The sequence below is a fragment of the Helianthus annuus genome, chromosome 8, assembly GCF_002127325.2.
Source record: "Helianthus annuus cultivar XRQ/B chromosome 8, HanXRQr2.0-SUNRISE, whole genome shotgun sequence".
Taxonomy (NCBI): Eukaryota; Viridiplantae; Streptophyta; class Magnoliopsida; order Asterales; family Asteraceae; genus Helianthus; species Helianthus annuus.
Window position 1 is genome coordinate 136952167 of NC_035440.2, and position 13241 is coordinate 136965407.

Below are 13241 nucleotides of genomic sequence, written 5' to 3' on the forward strand. Positions count from 1 at the left end.
ATGCGTTTTAATGAAAAAGGGCTCTTTAATGCATCGTAGGTGGATGCTTCATTTGTTATAGAGTGGAATACATGGGTACCGGAAAAAGGTCAATAATGGACCCTATTCCTAAGTTAGTGGGTATGAGCAAAAGAAACATGAATGTGGGTTCGGTGGCTCGTAGGAGACTATGACGAAGCGGTCGATCACATATTCACCTTTTGCTATTTTGCAACATTTATTTGGCATTTAGTAAGGTGTGGTTTGTCGCCCATTTTCGCCCTTACGCTTCAAGACTTATCGACGTTGCATAATATTTTCAAAATGGGTCGGACAAAAAGCAAAATTCTGCAAGGGATTATTTTGACCTCTTGTTGGTGCATTTTGAATGCGAGGAATGAGCTCATCTGTTCTAATAAGGAGGCAAACATCGCTAAAGGCATGCGAAACATCAGATACCTAGGCTATTTGCGGATTAAAAATAGATCCCCATGTAAGTCTTTAATATGAAAAAACTGATGTAATTTCTTTTTGTAATGACTGTCTTATTGTGTAGGTATGATGTATTGCATTTTTTTTGAAAAGCAAACAAAACCATTTATTAATCACTAAAAAAAGACTGTGAGGCTAACATATATTATAACCAGCACAACATGATACAACAGAAGAGAAAAAATACATCTTAAATCCCCAAACTTATTAACTTAAACTCAAGCCAATTTTCCCAGTTGACCTGCTTCTCATCCACAAAATAACCAATCACTTTAATCTCTTCTATAAGATTGAGTTAAATGCCTGGTTGGTCCTTGTGGTTTGCGAAAATTGCAGACTTGGTCCCATAGGTTCACTAATTACACACTTGGTCCTAGTGGTTGCAATTTTTTTTTTCCGGGTGGTCCTTGTCACTAACCGACATTAAGTTTTCCAGTTAAGTGTGTGTGAAATGTCTGTTTTACCCCTAAGGTGAAAAAACAATTTAAAGACTTAAAACAAGGGGCCTACCCCCATCATCATCATCATCATCATCATCATCATCATCATCATCATCATCATCATCATCATCATCATCATCATCATCATCATCATCATCATCATCTTTATCTTCTTCTTCTTCTTCTTCTTCTTCTTCTTCTTCTTCTTCTTCTTATTCTTCTTCTCTCTCTAAAAAGACCCCACCACCCAATCTAAGACTTATAACAACCAACGACCACCACCCTCACTGGCTTTAACTACCCGTCTGAAAAACGAAGTGGGTCGTCGGAACACCTCACCAGCCGCTGCTATTGCGGCCCTCATCGTAAACCACCGCCCCATCACCACAAAACCTACCTGCCACCGTCACCTCCTTCAACCTCCACCGTACACCCTTCAACCTCTCTCTCTACCTCCCAGCTGATGATGCACATCGAACCTGCCGAAACCTACTACCGGAAAAACAAACTTGCAACTCATCTTCCACCATCAATATCTGCATCATCGGATCCGTCGTCGGCCAATACTCCCCAAAAATGATGTTAGCGAGCTTATCCAGGTACGTATTTAGTTTCTGATGATTTGATTTTGTGTATTTTGTTTCTGATTGTTTATGCTATTTAAAAATTGATGTGTGTTATGTGTAACTGATGCATATGTGTTGCTATTTATTATGTTAATCGATCGGTTTTGTGTTTAGAATTGGGGAATGTGAAATTTTACTTGTGATTATTCTTGTGTCATGTGTGCATATAATTGTGCTTTGTATTGGCTGTATGGAGTTGAATTTGCAGTACAGAGAATATTCAGAGCTATTGGCAATTAGGGGATGAACTTCGAGGGCCGTCAAAAGTGTTGGAGGATCAGAAGTGGTACGCAACGACATTGAGGTTGGCTAAACAGACTAGGTGGGTGGTAGTGATGGTGGTGATTTGGGGAAAAAGAAGTGGGGGTAGGACGCATAGAGATATTTGTTTTAATTTACCTATTTTCTATTTATTGTTTTTCTTAATAAGTAAGGGTACTTTGGTAATTTAATATAAACTTAACTGGATAACTTAACAGAGGTTAGTGATAAGGACCAAACGAGTGCAAAAATTACAACCACTAGAACCAAATATGTAATTATTAAACTACTAAACAAGTCTGCAATATTTGTAAACCACATGAACCAACAAGACATTTAACTCTATAAGATTTGTAAAAGAATATAATATAATATATTAGCCCCAAATCAAAATGAATTTAATAGCACACAAAACTAGAATTTCCTTTTATAATATTATTTTGTAGAACACATTTTGACTTTGAGAACGAAAGCTCTAACATTCAAATACTATACTATGCATATAGAGAGAGAAAATGTAGAGAGAGAGTAATCAAGTCCACGTAATTGAATGTGGTCCGTGTATGGAACGAAGGATACAAGGAAGAACACGCTGTTATCCTTCTTCACCCTTCTATTAACAAACAAACTCATTTCAGGCTTTTGTTATCTCACTCGCTTCAATTTCTACTAAATTCAGTACTATTATCATTCAGTTCGTGTTGTGTAATTCGTATGGCTACTGAAGAAGATGAACAATCTTCTGGTTTTAGTTTGGAAGGTGTTGATGATGTTCAGGACTTCGTTTGGGTAATAATTTCTAGGGTTTTTGTTTGCTTAGATATTGTTGATTTAGGGGTAATTACAGTTTATGTGATCTTCAGTTGCAGTTTTTCTGTGAATTTGTTTGGCTGATTGTACCAATTTTGATGCTAGATTGAGGAATTTGGAGGTTTGATATCAATATTCATTTACATTTTTGTGTTTTAGACTGATATGATCATATGAATCAAGAGAAGTTAGGTTTGATGCTAGTTGAAGTTTATGAAGTTTCGTGGTGGAGACGTAGGGTAAAGGTTATGGATGTTTAGGAGAGCGTATAGCTTTGTCTTAGCGTTGTCCTACCTTTTTGTTTGCCTTAGTTTTGTCTTGGCCTAGATTAAGCCTTAAGGGAGTGTATTACTTTCAAGGGGGTTCGTTCGTGCTACCTTTTCTTTTCTCCGCCTCTTTTACCGCTATTACTATTATTAGTAGTCTATCACCACTTTTGGTAATTGGTAGTCTCTTAGACCGTGTGTAGTGGGGCTTGAACTTCAAGCCCCTTGGGCATTATCTGACATGTGGCTCCTAGTCAGCAAAGGGGCTTGAAGTTAAAAGGGGGTGTAGTGGGGCTTGAACTTCAAGCCCCCTTGCAATGATTAGATATTGTAATTAAATTAAAAAAAAATAAATAAATAAAAAAAAAACCATAAAAAACATTCAATTGGTCATTCACTTTTGATCCGGCGTTTTTGTGGAAACGCCCCAACTGAAAATGCCCAAAACGAAGCCCATGGGGGCGGTGTTCTCATGTGAATGGGGCTTTGTTTTCCCCATCCACTCCCAATCCCTTTCTCACTACACGTGGTCTTACTATTATTAGTACCTTTTTGTTTTGTTTGACTTAGTCAAGCTCTATGGTATTTGTATATTTTCATATTTCTCAAAGGTGTGCCCTCCCTAGACTCTACCAATAGCTTGCTACGAGTGAATTTTTACCAAGTATATTTGTTTGGTTGCTTGAAGTGTATGAGGTTTGAATAAAGGTTGTGTCTTAGCAGGGAAATGAAGGGGAGTCGTTAGATACAGGACGGTATAATCATCTTTATGATTTAATGAAAAAAGGTAACAAAGCATTCAGAGATGATCGGTATGAGGAGGTACATAATTAAAATAATTTGTTGCTGTTGTTATTGTTAAATCTATCTGTAAATGAGCTTCTATGTACATAATTGTTAATTTTTGAGACTGAAATAAACTCTGTTGAATAATATTTAATAATCAGGCAGTCCATTGTTACTCGAAAGCTCATAATATCAAACCAGATGATCCTGTCATTCTTAGCAACCGATGTGCTGCTTACCTCAGGTATTTTTTTTGTGCGTACGTACGTGCGTGCACATATATATACATATACATATGTATGTGTTTGTGTGTGCGCATAAGTTTCACGTTCCACTAGCACTAATCTCTGTAATCATGTGAACCAGGATTGGTCAATTTCTGAAACACAGACCAGCTTCTTTGTCTGAACGAAGACCACTAAGTGGGCTTGATCCTACGACACATGCTAGTGTACATGATCTTTATTTCTCAGGCTCGGGTTCATTATCATTTGTCGCCGTGTATATATTTGTTAACCACCAATTTTTTGAATTGTTGGAATTTGTTTATTCAGCTTGCATTGAAGGATGCTGAGCAGTTTATGAACTTAAAAAATAATTCTATATTGGCATATATCTTGAAGGCAAACACGCTCATTTTGGTGAGTATTTTAACCTATTTACTGGTGGCATATTTATTTGATGCCTTTTAATTACATTGTTCATTTGATCATTTGATCTGGCAGTTAGAGAAGTTCGAGTTAGCTCGTGATGTAATTCTTACAGGTCTTCAAGTTGATGCTTCAAGGTAATTTATTAAAATTTTTTTACCCCATTAACAATTTCAGTTTTTTTTTTTTTACTTTTAAATAAATATTTTTTCTAGTTTCTAATTTCTTTTTTTCTGTTTCTGGTGTCATGTAGCAATGCTTTAAAGAAATTAGAAAAGTTCACAGCCAACATTTTTGGGAAGAGAAACCATGGTCAAACGCCACGTACCGATGACTTTGACTGCACTGTTTGCTTAAAATTGCTCTATGAGCCAATCACAACTCCATGCGGGCATACTTTTTGTCGGTCATGCCTCTTCCAATCAATGGACCGGGGTGAGTTGACTTTTTGTTTCTTTTTCTCAGTAGTTTTCTTTCAACATATTAGTTTGCTAATTTTCGTTTTCGACCGTTGAATATCTGCTAGGAAACAGATGCCCATTGTGCCGAACGGTTCTGTTTATCAGTCCCAGAACTTGTGCAATTAGGTGAGTTGTTTTAGCCCTGAACGTGAATCCACTTTCTAATCTGATTTATTTGCTGAATTCTGTCTTTTTGTTTTTTCTAGTGTGACACTGAAAAATATAATCGAGAGGAATTTCCCAGCGGAATATGCAGAACGGAAATTGGAGAATGACAGTTTGACCAATATGGGACCTGATTTTTTACCTCTTTTTGTCTTGGATGTCGTCCTACCTTGCCAAAAATTTCACTTGAATATTTTTGAAGCCCGTTACAGACTTATGGTGAGTTTTTTTTTATCCATCCTATTTACCACATATGTAATGCATCATAATCATATAGACTAAGTTGTTTCTGTTGAACAAATTTATCAAGACTTCATTGTCAAAGGACTATTTAAAAGACTTCACTTTGATGATAGCTTGTGGCAATGGTTGACCGTTGACATTCATGCCTATATGACAGGTGAGGAGAATCATGGAAGGAAATCGGAGAATGGGAATGGTAGATATCTCGAGTGATCTCTTTCTCTTATAGTGGTGGCAAAATGGGCTGGTCAGGCTGGTTGCTGTAAACGAACCGAACGTTCAATGAGCAGTTCATGAACTGTTCGGCAGAAAGTTTGTTTGTGTTCGTTCGTTTAATAAATGAACGAACACGAAATTTCATTCATTTAGTTAAATGAACGAAACATGAACAAAGGCCGTGTTCGTTCATTCATGTTCGTGAACGTTCGGTAACGTTTTCGTTTATGTTCGTTTGTATTCGATAGTTCATTAGTGCTTTAAATTTTTATATTTTATCTAAATACATCAAAATTCCGACAAATAAAATATTTAATAGGTATTAGTGTATTATATATTCTGTTCATGAACGCTTGTTTGTGTTCATTACCTAAATTAACAAACAAACACAAATGGTCACGAACACGTGCATTTCCTTAACAAACGAACATGAACATAAAATCTCGATCGGTAAGTGTTCATGAACAGTTCGTGAACACTTATATATCTTAATAAATGAACACGGGCAAGGTCTTGTTCGTCTTCGTCAGGTTCGTTTGCAGCCCTAGTAACGGTCAAGACATGTCATCTTTGTACGTAACACACACGATTGACCTAAAACACCTTTTGTCCCATAACTTTATCTTTTTATAGATACTTTACCGAAATTATATCATCTTCAGTAATAATATAATCATTTTTTTTTATAAAATGATTTAGAAGGTTTCATGCAATGAAGCGACACTTTGGGCTACTTTCAACTGGTTTGATATGTTTCCTTGTTAGTTCAATGCTTTTGGATTTTACCCATTAAAGATAAAACATAAACCGCATTGACCCGTTTTTAAATAACCTGGTAAAAGTTGTCACCTCTATCTTTTCCCCTAGATTAAGGCGGATCGGTAGAGCCATCTCAACTCATTGTTCTTGGATCTGATTTGTGTTTGCATAATGTAGGTTATACTTGACTCCACGACAGGATCTGTAGCTGATTATGCATGTGAAGTGGAAATAACAGAGTAAATCATCTGTCTTGATATAAGTTGTATCTTGCACAAGTTCGTCTCAAGCTCATTATGTTGTAATTAATAATCTGTTTCTAAACATGCAGTTGTGAGCCACTTCCAGACGGGCGTTTTTTCCTGGAGGTGAAATTTCCTTTCTTTTTTGTACTATCAATATATACTTTATTAAAAATTTGTAATTATTTTAATATATTTATGTCTGTTTTAAAGCTTCATCTGTTACTCACTCTATAAAGATCAAATTCATGCAGGTTGAAAGTCGGCGAAGATGTCGAATCCTTAGAAATTGGGATCAAGATGGGTTAGCATCAGTACCATTCTTGTTTGAAGTTTTTTAATTTTAGAGTAAAATGCCATTTTTGTCCCTGAGGTTTGGTCAGTTTTGCGACTTTCGTCCAAAGGTTTGTTTTTTGCATTTGGATCCAAAAGGTTTGAAACCTTGCCATTTTTATCCGACTCGTTAACTCCATCCATTTTTCTCGGTTAAATTGGGGGCATTTCCGTCTTTTTAGACATTAAATAAAAAACACTATAAAAAATGAAGATCCACCTCTATTGACTTTCTCCCCATCCAAACCCTTTAATCATCACAAAAAATGTCTAAAAAGGCGAAAACACCCCTGACTTAACGTTAAAAAACCTATTGGATCCAAATGCGAAAAAAATCAAACCTTTGGAAGAAGTGGTCTAACCTCTGGGACGAAAATAACATTTTACTCTTAATTTTATTTTATTAACAGCTGTGGTATTGTGACCTATGGCCGGCTATAGTTCTTAACTTGTTTAAAGTGTGTCATGAACATTTCAACTTTCAGGAAAAAAATGGTTATTTAATTTGTCCCTTTGCAGGTACCGTGTTGCTGAGATTGAATGGGTGCAGGATTTGACTCCAGCAGAAGGAACCAAAGAGAGATCTGATGTAACTATACTTTTAACCTTGACTTTTAATCTAACCTGGGTTACCTGTCGTTTTTCGATAAAATTTTATATGATGACGATAATTTTGGTAATATCTTGGCCACCAAATTTAGGTTTAAAACGAAGGGTATGTTGGGAATAGAAAATAACCAGATTAATATTTAGGTGTCCTGAATACAGCTATCTTTAAAGTATTATTTAAATTGGATCATTGTCTTCTTCATGTGTTCTATATTCTATACAGAGGTGGCAATTTCTACCCACTGACTTATAAATGAGTCAATTTGGTAGATCTCAAATGTGTCATGTGGGTTGAATAATAAATACAGCTAACATAGAATGGGTCAAACATGTTGAAAATCCCCTTTGCAAGTCTTTTTAATGAACAACTACCTAAATTCCAAAAAATAAACTCAATATAAATAAAAGATTTATAAACTCATAGATAAAATAAAATATTTATCTTGGCTTTCTTCAGTAGAAATTGGCTTGTCATTATAAGTATAAATTTTCAATTTTTTAAGATTCCACCAAAAAATGATTAAATTCTGAAGGTTAATAAAAAGAAAAGCAAAATCTTTTGGATTTTTGTGAATCTTAAAGGAAGCTGAGAGAAATTTGAAATTGATAGAATAATCCCATTCGAGAAGGATTAAATCTCCATGACAAAGGTATAAAAACCCTAATTTTATATAATAAACATCGACAACCCCTAATGTAAACAAGACAGAGATTTAAATAAGGTTAGAAAAAACTAAATGCCTCACTAATTTTGGCCCATTACTTGCTTCTAAAACTGTTCCCCCCAAAACCCATTCCCATTAATAACTAAATGCCCTGTACATATGGGTCAACCCACAGGTTCGTATCAGAAGCAATCAAAAAAACAATTTCAATTATTTTGTTTTATAAGAAAGCAAAAAAATTATGCTTAATGCATACAGTCGCCTATGCGTTTATTTATTTATAATGTACTTAAAAAATGGACAAAACTAGGGGTGTTAAATAGGTCATATTCACGGGTTGCGGGTCGAACTGACACGAACAGAAAAATTATACCAACACAACACAAACTGCAAAATTGTGTCTTACTCTAAAAAAGGACTTGTGTATTCGCGGGTTGACATGGACAAAATCCGAAAATTGTATATTACTATTCTAAATTTTCAAATTTACACCAAAAACACAAATGACTATAAAATAATTGCGACTAAACTACATAACTTGACACACATTTCTCTTTTTAACTTTAAGTTTTGATATAAAATACCAAACCATTTTACATTTTGACATAAAGCACCCCTTAAGGTCAACCCTCGAACCCCTCAGGTTGACTTGACCCAATACCGTAGCGTTTAGCTAAACCTGTTTTCAGGTTCAACTCAAAACTGACCCAACCCCGTATATCCTAAACGCAAACTCATGAATTTCATGTTAGGTTCGTGTCATGTCGGAAATTTACACCCCTAACAAAATTGTGTGCAAGTCAACCTAACTCAATTTGACCCTTATAAAAGATAACCAGTTCCATTCCGACCCCGTTTTGGCGTGTTATCCGACCCACCCATTTTGCAACCTCTAATCCCACAATGCATTCTTTTAGCAAGTATCCCGAGATACATTACCATTGTCTGTTGTATTAATGTCTATATCTTAAAATTGTTGGTTCTTGCATGTTCGATTTTTCTTAACGAGCCATGGAAGACAACCATTTTAATCAGTATGATTTGTGATGCTTTAGTTGCAGGATATGACAGATATAGTGGCAGAATATGCTCGATCATGGATACGGGCAGCTCAAGAAGCAGCACGAGGAGGTAGAATCATATAAATCAGAGGTCAATTTTGACCCATTTAGTTATGGATGGGTCGATTTTTGGGTTATGTTTTATATGATACGCTTAAAATAGAGCAAACAATCTAAATGATAAAATGAGTCAAACGGTCAAAAGTTAGACAACACGTGTATTTATAGCACATACGATCTAATACATCATTTTGTTAGAAAAAGGTAGATGATTACTGAAATAATGTGAGTTTTTTCATCGTATTTAACACATAATTATGTATGTAAATTTTTGACTATTCTGGTAGCCCATTAATTAAATTGTTTACATCTTGCAACTAACAACAGTACTTTATAAGTTTATATCATACTACAAAATTGAACATGTCGGTCTTGCTTTAAAAAGAAACACCTTCATGAATATGATACAAGATTTTTCTTGCAGATCAAATGAGACTTACAGAACTACATAAAGCAGAAGGTTTGATGCCTTCAACAACGGATCTTGAAAGCTTCAGTTTTTGGGTACGCATATTTATGTGTAGAGGTGCCAATTTTGGCCCGTTTACCTATGAACAAGTCAATTTGGGTTATGTTTTCTCTCTAACCAGTCAAACGGGTAAAATAGGAAAGTTAGTGAAAAAAGGAAACCGTTCCAACGGGTTACTTAAAGGTATTTGTTATGCATAAAACCTACTAAATCATTTTTATAATAGATTAGGTCATTTTTGAAATAATATAGCCTGTTTGTAATAATATTTGACACTAATTATCTTAGCACAAGTGAACCTTTTGTATCATAAATGTTTCGGGTCAACTCAACCTGACCTGTAATAAGAAGCTTTTTTTTTTTTTTGGCTCGTTACTCAACTCACTTGACCTACCTCTTTTACACTTTTTTATGTGTTTAATTGATAACAACAAAATCATTACATTGATTCAACTGTACGGATGCAGCTTGCGACTTTAACACATCGGAGGCCACAAGAGAGACTGGACCTCCTTCGCATTAGAGATACAACAGCGGTACTGGACTTTAAATTTTATTTCATTTTAACATGCAATGGCACTTATTTTATATTTTCATGGTTAATGACTATAAGTGGCAGTTTTAATTTTCAACATTTATATGAAAACAAATCAAATAGGCAAAATACAGAAAGATCAGCAGCTATAAAGCAAAGGGTTCAAATTTGATTAGCAGTAACTATTTTAGGGTTTAAAAAAGTATCTTTTTGGTTATAGTAATTGACAAAAGATCAAATATAAATACTCTTATCATACAAAACGTACGAATAGGGTGAAAATGTAAAAAAATGCGGTGGCATTTTCATAGTTATTTACTTGTAGAGTAATTATCAAAATTACTCTACAAATGATCTTGTAGGGGAATTTTGATCTAGTAGAGTAATTTTGTAAAATGTTCTTTTAGGGTAATTTTGATCTTGTAGAGTAATTTTGATCTTGTAGGGTAATTATCAAAATTACTCTACGGGTATGTTTGGCATGGAGCTTTTAGGAGCTTCTAGCTTTAAGCTTTTAAGAAAAAGCACCTACTCAATAAAAAGCCTTGTTTGGTTGAAGGAGCTTGAAGCTTTTGGTTGAACGCTCCTACTAGTAGCGTTTAGAAGTAGCTACAAGCTTTTAGGGAAAAAATGACTATTTTAACCTTTAAAGATAATGAACTTTTTAATGCACAAGCTTTCTAGATTTTAAGTTATGTCCATTTTGGTCATTTTATACATTTTATTAAAAGCTTTAGCTACTTTTGCCAAATATACCCTACAAGTGTATCTTGTAGAGTAATTTTGATCTTGTATGGTAATTATCAAAATTACTCTACAAAATCATTTGTAAAGTAATTATGATACTCTACAAAATACCTTAGAAGATCAAAGTTACCATACAAGATCATTTGTAGAGTAATTATGATACTCTACAAAATTACTACAAGAACAAAATTACCCTACAAGAACATTTTACAAAATTACTTAACAAAATCATTTGTAGAGTAATTTTGATAATTACTCTACGAGTAAATAATTACGAAAATGCTACCGCGTTTTTTTAGCTTTTTCATGCCTTTCGTACGTTTTGTACGATAAGGCACTTTGTACATGAACTTAACTCTATAGTAATTTTGTTTTTATAATCATATTTATTTCATTAATTATATCATATAACGTCAGAAATGTAAAGAGAAATTTTGATGGGTCAACCCAACAGGACCTGCATGACCTGTTACACATGGTGTTTCAAACTTGTTAATCGACTATACAACACACTAAAGTAGTGAAAGCTATAGCTTTATTTTCTTTCAAGTTTTAACTGCCAGCTGTTTAATTATTCAAAAGGGTTAATGAAATCTACACCAGCCAACCAATTGTGGTTTTGTTGTTCAACTTTAGAAAATTCTTGTAACTAACCAAGTGTTCTTTGTTGCAGAGATTAAGGAGGGCATACCATTTCATGAAAGCAGAGGAATAAGGTTATAAATCGAATGAAATTAAAGATCCAACTTGAATGACATTCTCTGATACTGATATACAGGTCTCTCAACACAATTTTTTTTCTAAATTTTTATGATACAATAATCTTTTTCTCACAATTTTGGTCCCAACCTTTTTTGATGTCTTGTATAATATTATACTTTGTCCTTTTGAAGGTGAACATACGATTGTTTTGGCAGTTTATGCCTTATGGTATTGTATAATAATGGGTGAGTTAAAAAAAATAAATATGTGAAATATGATTTGTCTAAGTTGCCATGTGTCCTCGCCGAATTTAAGTGCAATATTTCGTAATAAAAAAATATCGGGAATTGGTTCATAGGAATTCAATGAAATTTAAGGGAATTGGAATCTGAATTTCATATCTTAAAATGTTTGGTTTACAGAATTTGTTGGAATTGAAATCTTAATTCTAATCTTTATGTGTTTGGTGAATTCCTTCAAATTCCTCTAGCTAGAGGAATTCAAAAATCATTTCTATATGTGAAAAATTCATTGGAATCTTTGATAGCTTCGACCTGCACCATTTCAACTTGAACGGTTTTTACCCGTACCGTTTCGACTCAAACCGTTTTGACGCAAACCGTGTGGAACTCAACAGTTTCGACCCGAACCGGTTTGACTCGAACCGTTTGGACTCGAATAGTTTTGACGCAAACCGTTTGGAATCGAGTCGTTTTAACCCGTACCGTCTCCACCTGTACCTTTTTTTTTTTTTTTTGGTAAAGGGTTACCCCGGTGAATTTTATAAATCAACCAAAACAAAGCAAGTGTGGATAAAAACTAATCCACAGTTCTCTAGCATGGCATACCATACATAGAGTTTACAAGCAACAAGCAAACGACAAAACAAAGTATACCAAGCAACTAGCAAACAACAAACCAACAGAGTAACTAAATTTAACCACAGTCATCATCTTCCATCAGTAACCCGCGAGGCAAGCTCCATTCCTGAAGAATCCAATGAATCTGATTGGTCCTCTTGAATCGCATAGATTGCAGTTTCATCCGAACCGTTGCTAAAATCACCTCAATAAGCTTGGTTGCACTCCTTTTCCTTGATGAGAAAAGCCGTTGGTTCCTCTCCTGCCACACAAAATACGCCGCAGCATTAACCACAAGCTTCCCAATAATGTGCCGAGCAGACGTTGACTTAGCATGCCGTTCAAGGTGATCATAGATACTATCCCAAGAGTTATGAACCGTATCCATTCCAGCTTTCTCTTTAATACCACTCCACACCTGCGATGCATATTGGCATTCGAAGAACAAGTGGTCGTGGGAATCCGGGCCAGCCGTACACAACGAACAACAAAGTAGATTGAAATTAGAAGTACCGTTTTGACCCGTATTGTTTCGACTTGAACCGTTTTGACGCGAACCGTTTGGAACCGAACTGCTTTGACGCGAATTGTTTCGACCCGAATTGTTTCGACTGGAACGAAGCGTTTGACATGAACCGTTTCGACTCGAACGCTTTCAACGCAAACCGTTTCCACCCGAACCGTTTAGACTCGAACCGTTTGGAACCGAATTGGTTTCGACACGAGCCGTTTTGACGCGAACCGTTTTGACCCGTACCGTTTCCACCTGAACCGTTTCCACTCGTACTTTTGAAATGTATTGTT

At 35.2% G+C, this 13241-nt stretch overlaps 1 protein-coding gene across 1 annotated transcript; it reads left to right on the forward strand.

Moving 5' to 3' along the window:
* The first annotated feature begins 2263 nt into the window (after window positions 1-2263).
* LOC110873850 (LON peptidase N-terminal domain and RING finger protein 1) lies at window positions 2264-11864 on the forward strand. The gene is made up of 18 exons (XM_022122857.2): window positions 2264-2587; window positions 3598-3696; window positions 3822-3904; window positions 4027-4111; window positions 4215-4301; window positions 4386-4447; window positions 4564-4745; window positions 4837-4897; window positions 4978-5155; window positions 5337-5375; window positions 6332-6393; window positions 6486-6522; window positions 6651-6700; window positions 7249-7318; window positions 9059-9134; window positions 9549-9628; window positions 10061-10129; window positions 11549-11864. The coding sequence occupies exons 1-18, from the start codon at window positions 2513-2515 to the stop codon at window positions 11588-11590; spliced, it is 1437 nt and encodes a 478-aa protein (XP_021978549.1). The 5' UTR covers window positions 2264-2512; the 3' UTR covers window positions 11591-11864.
* Window positions 11865-13241: the final 1377 nt, after the last annotated feature.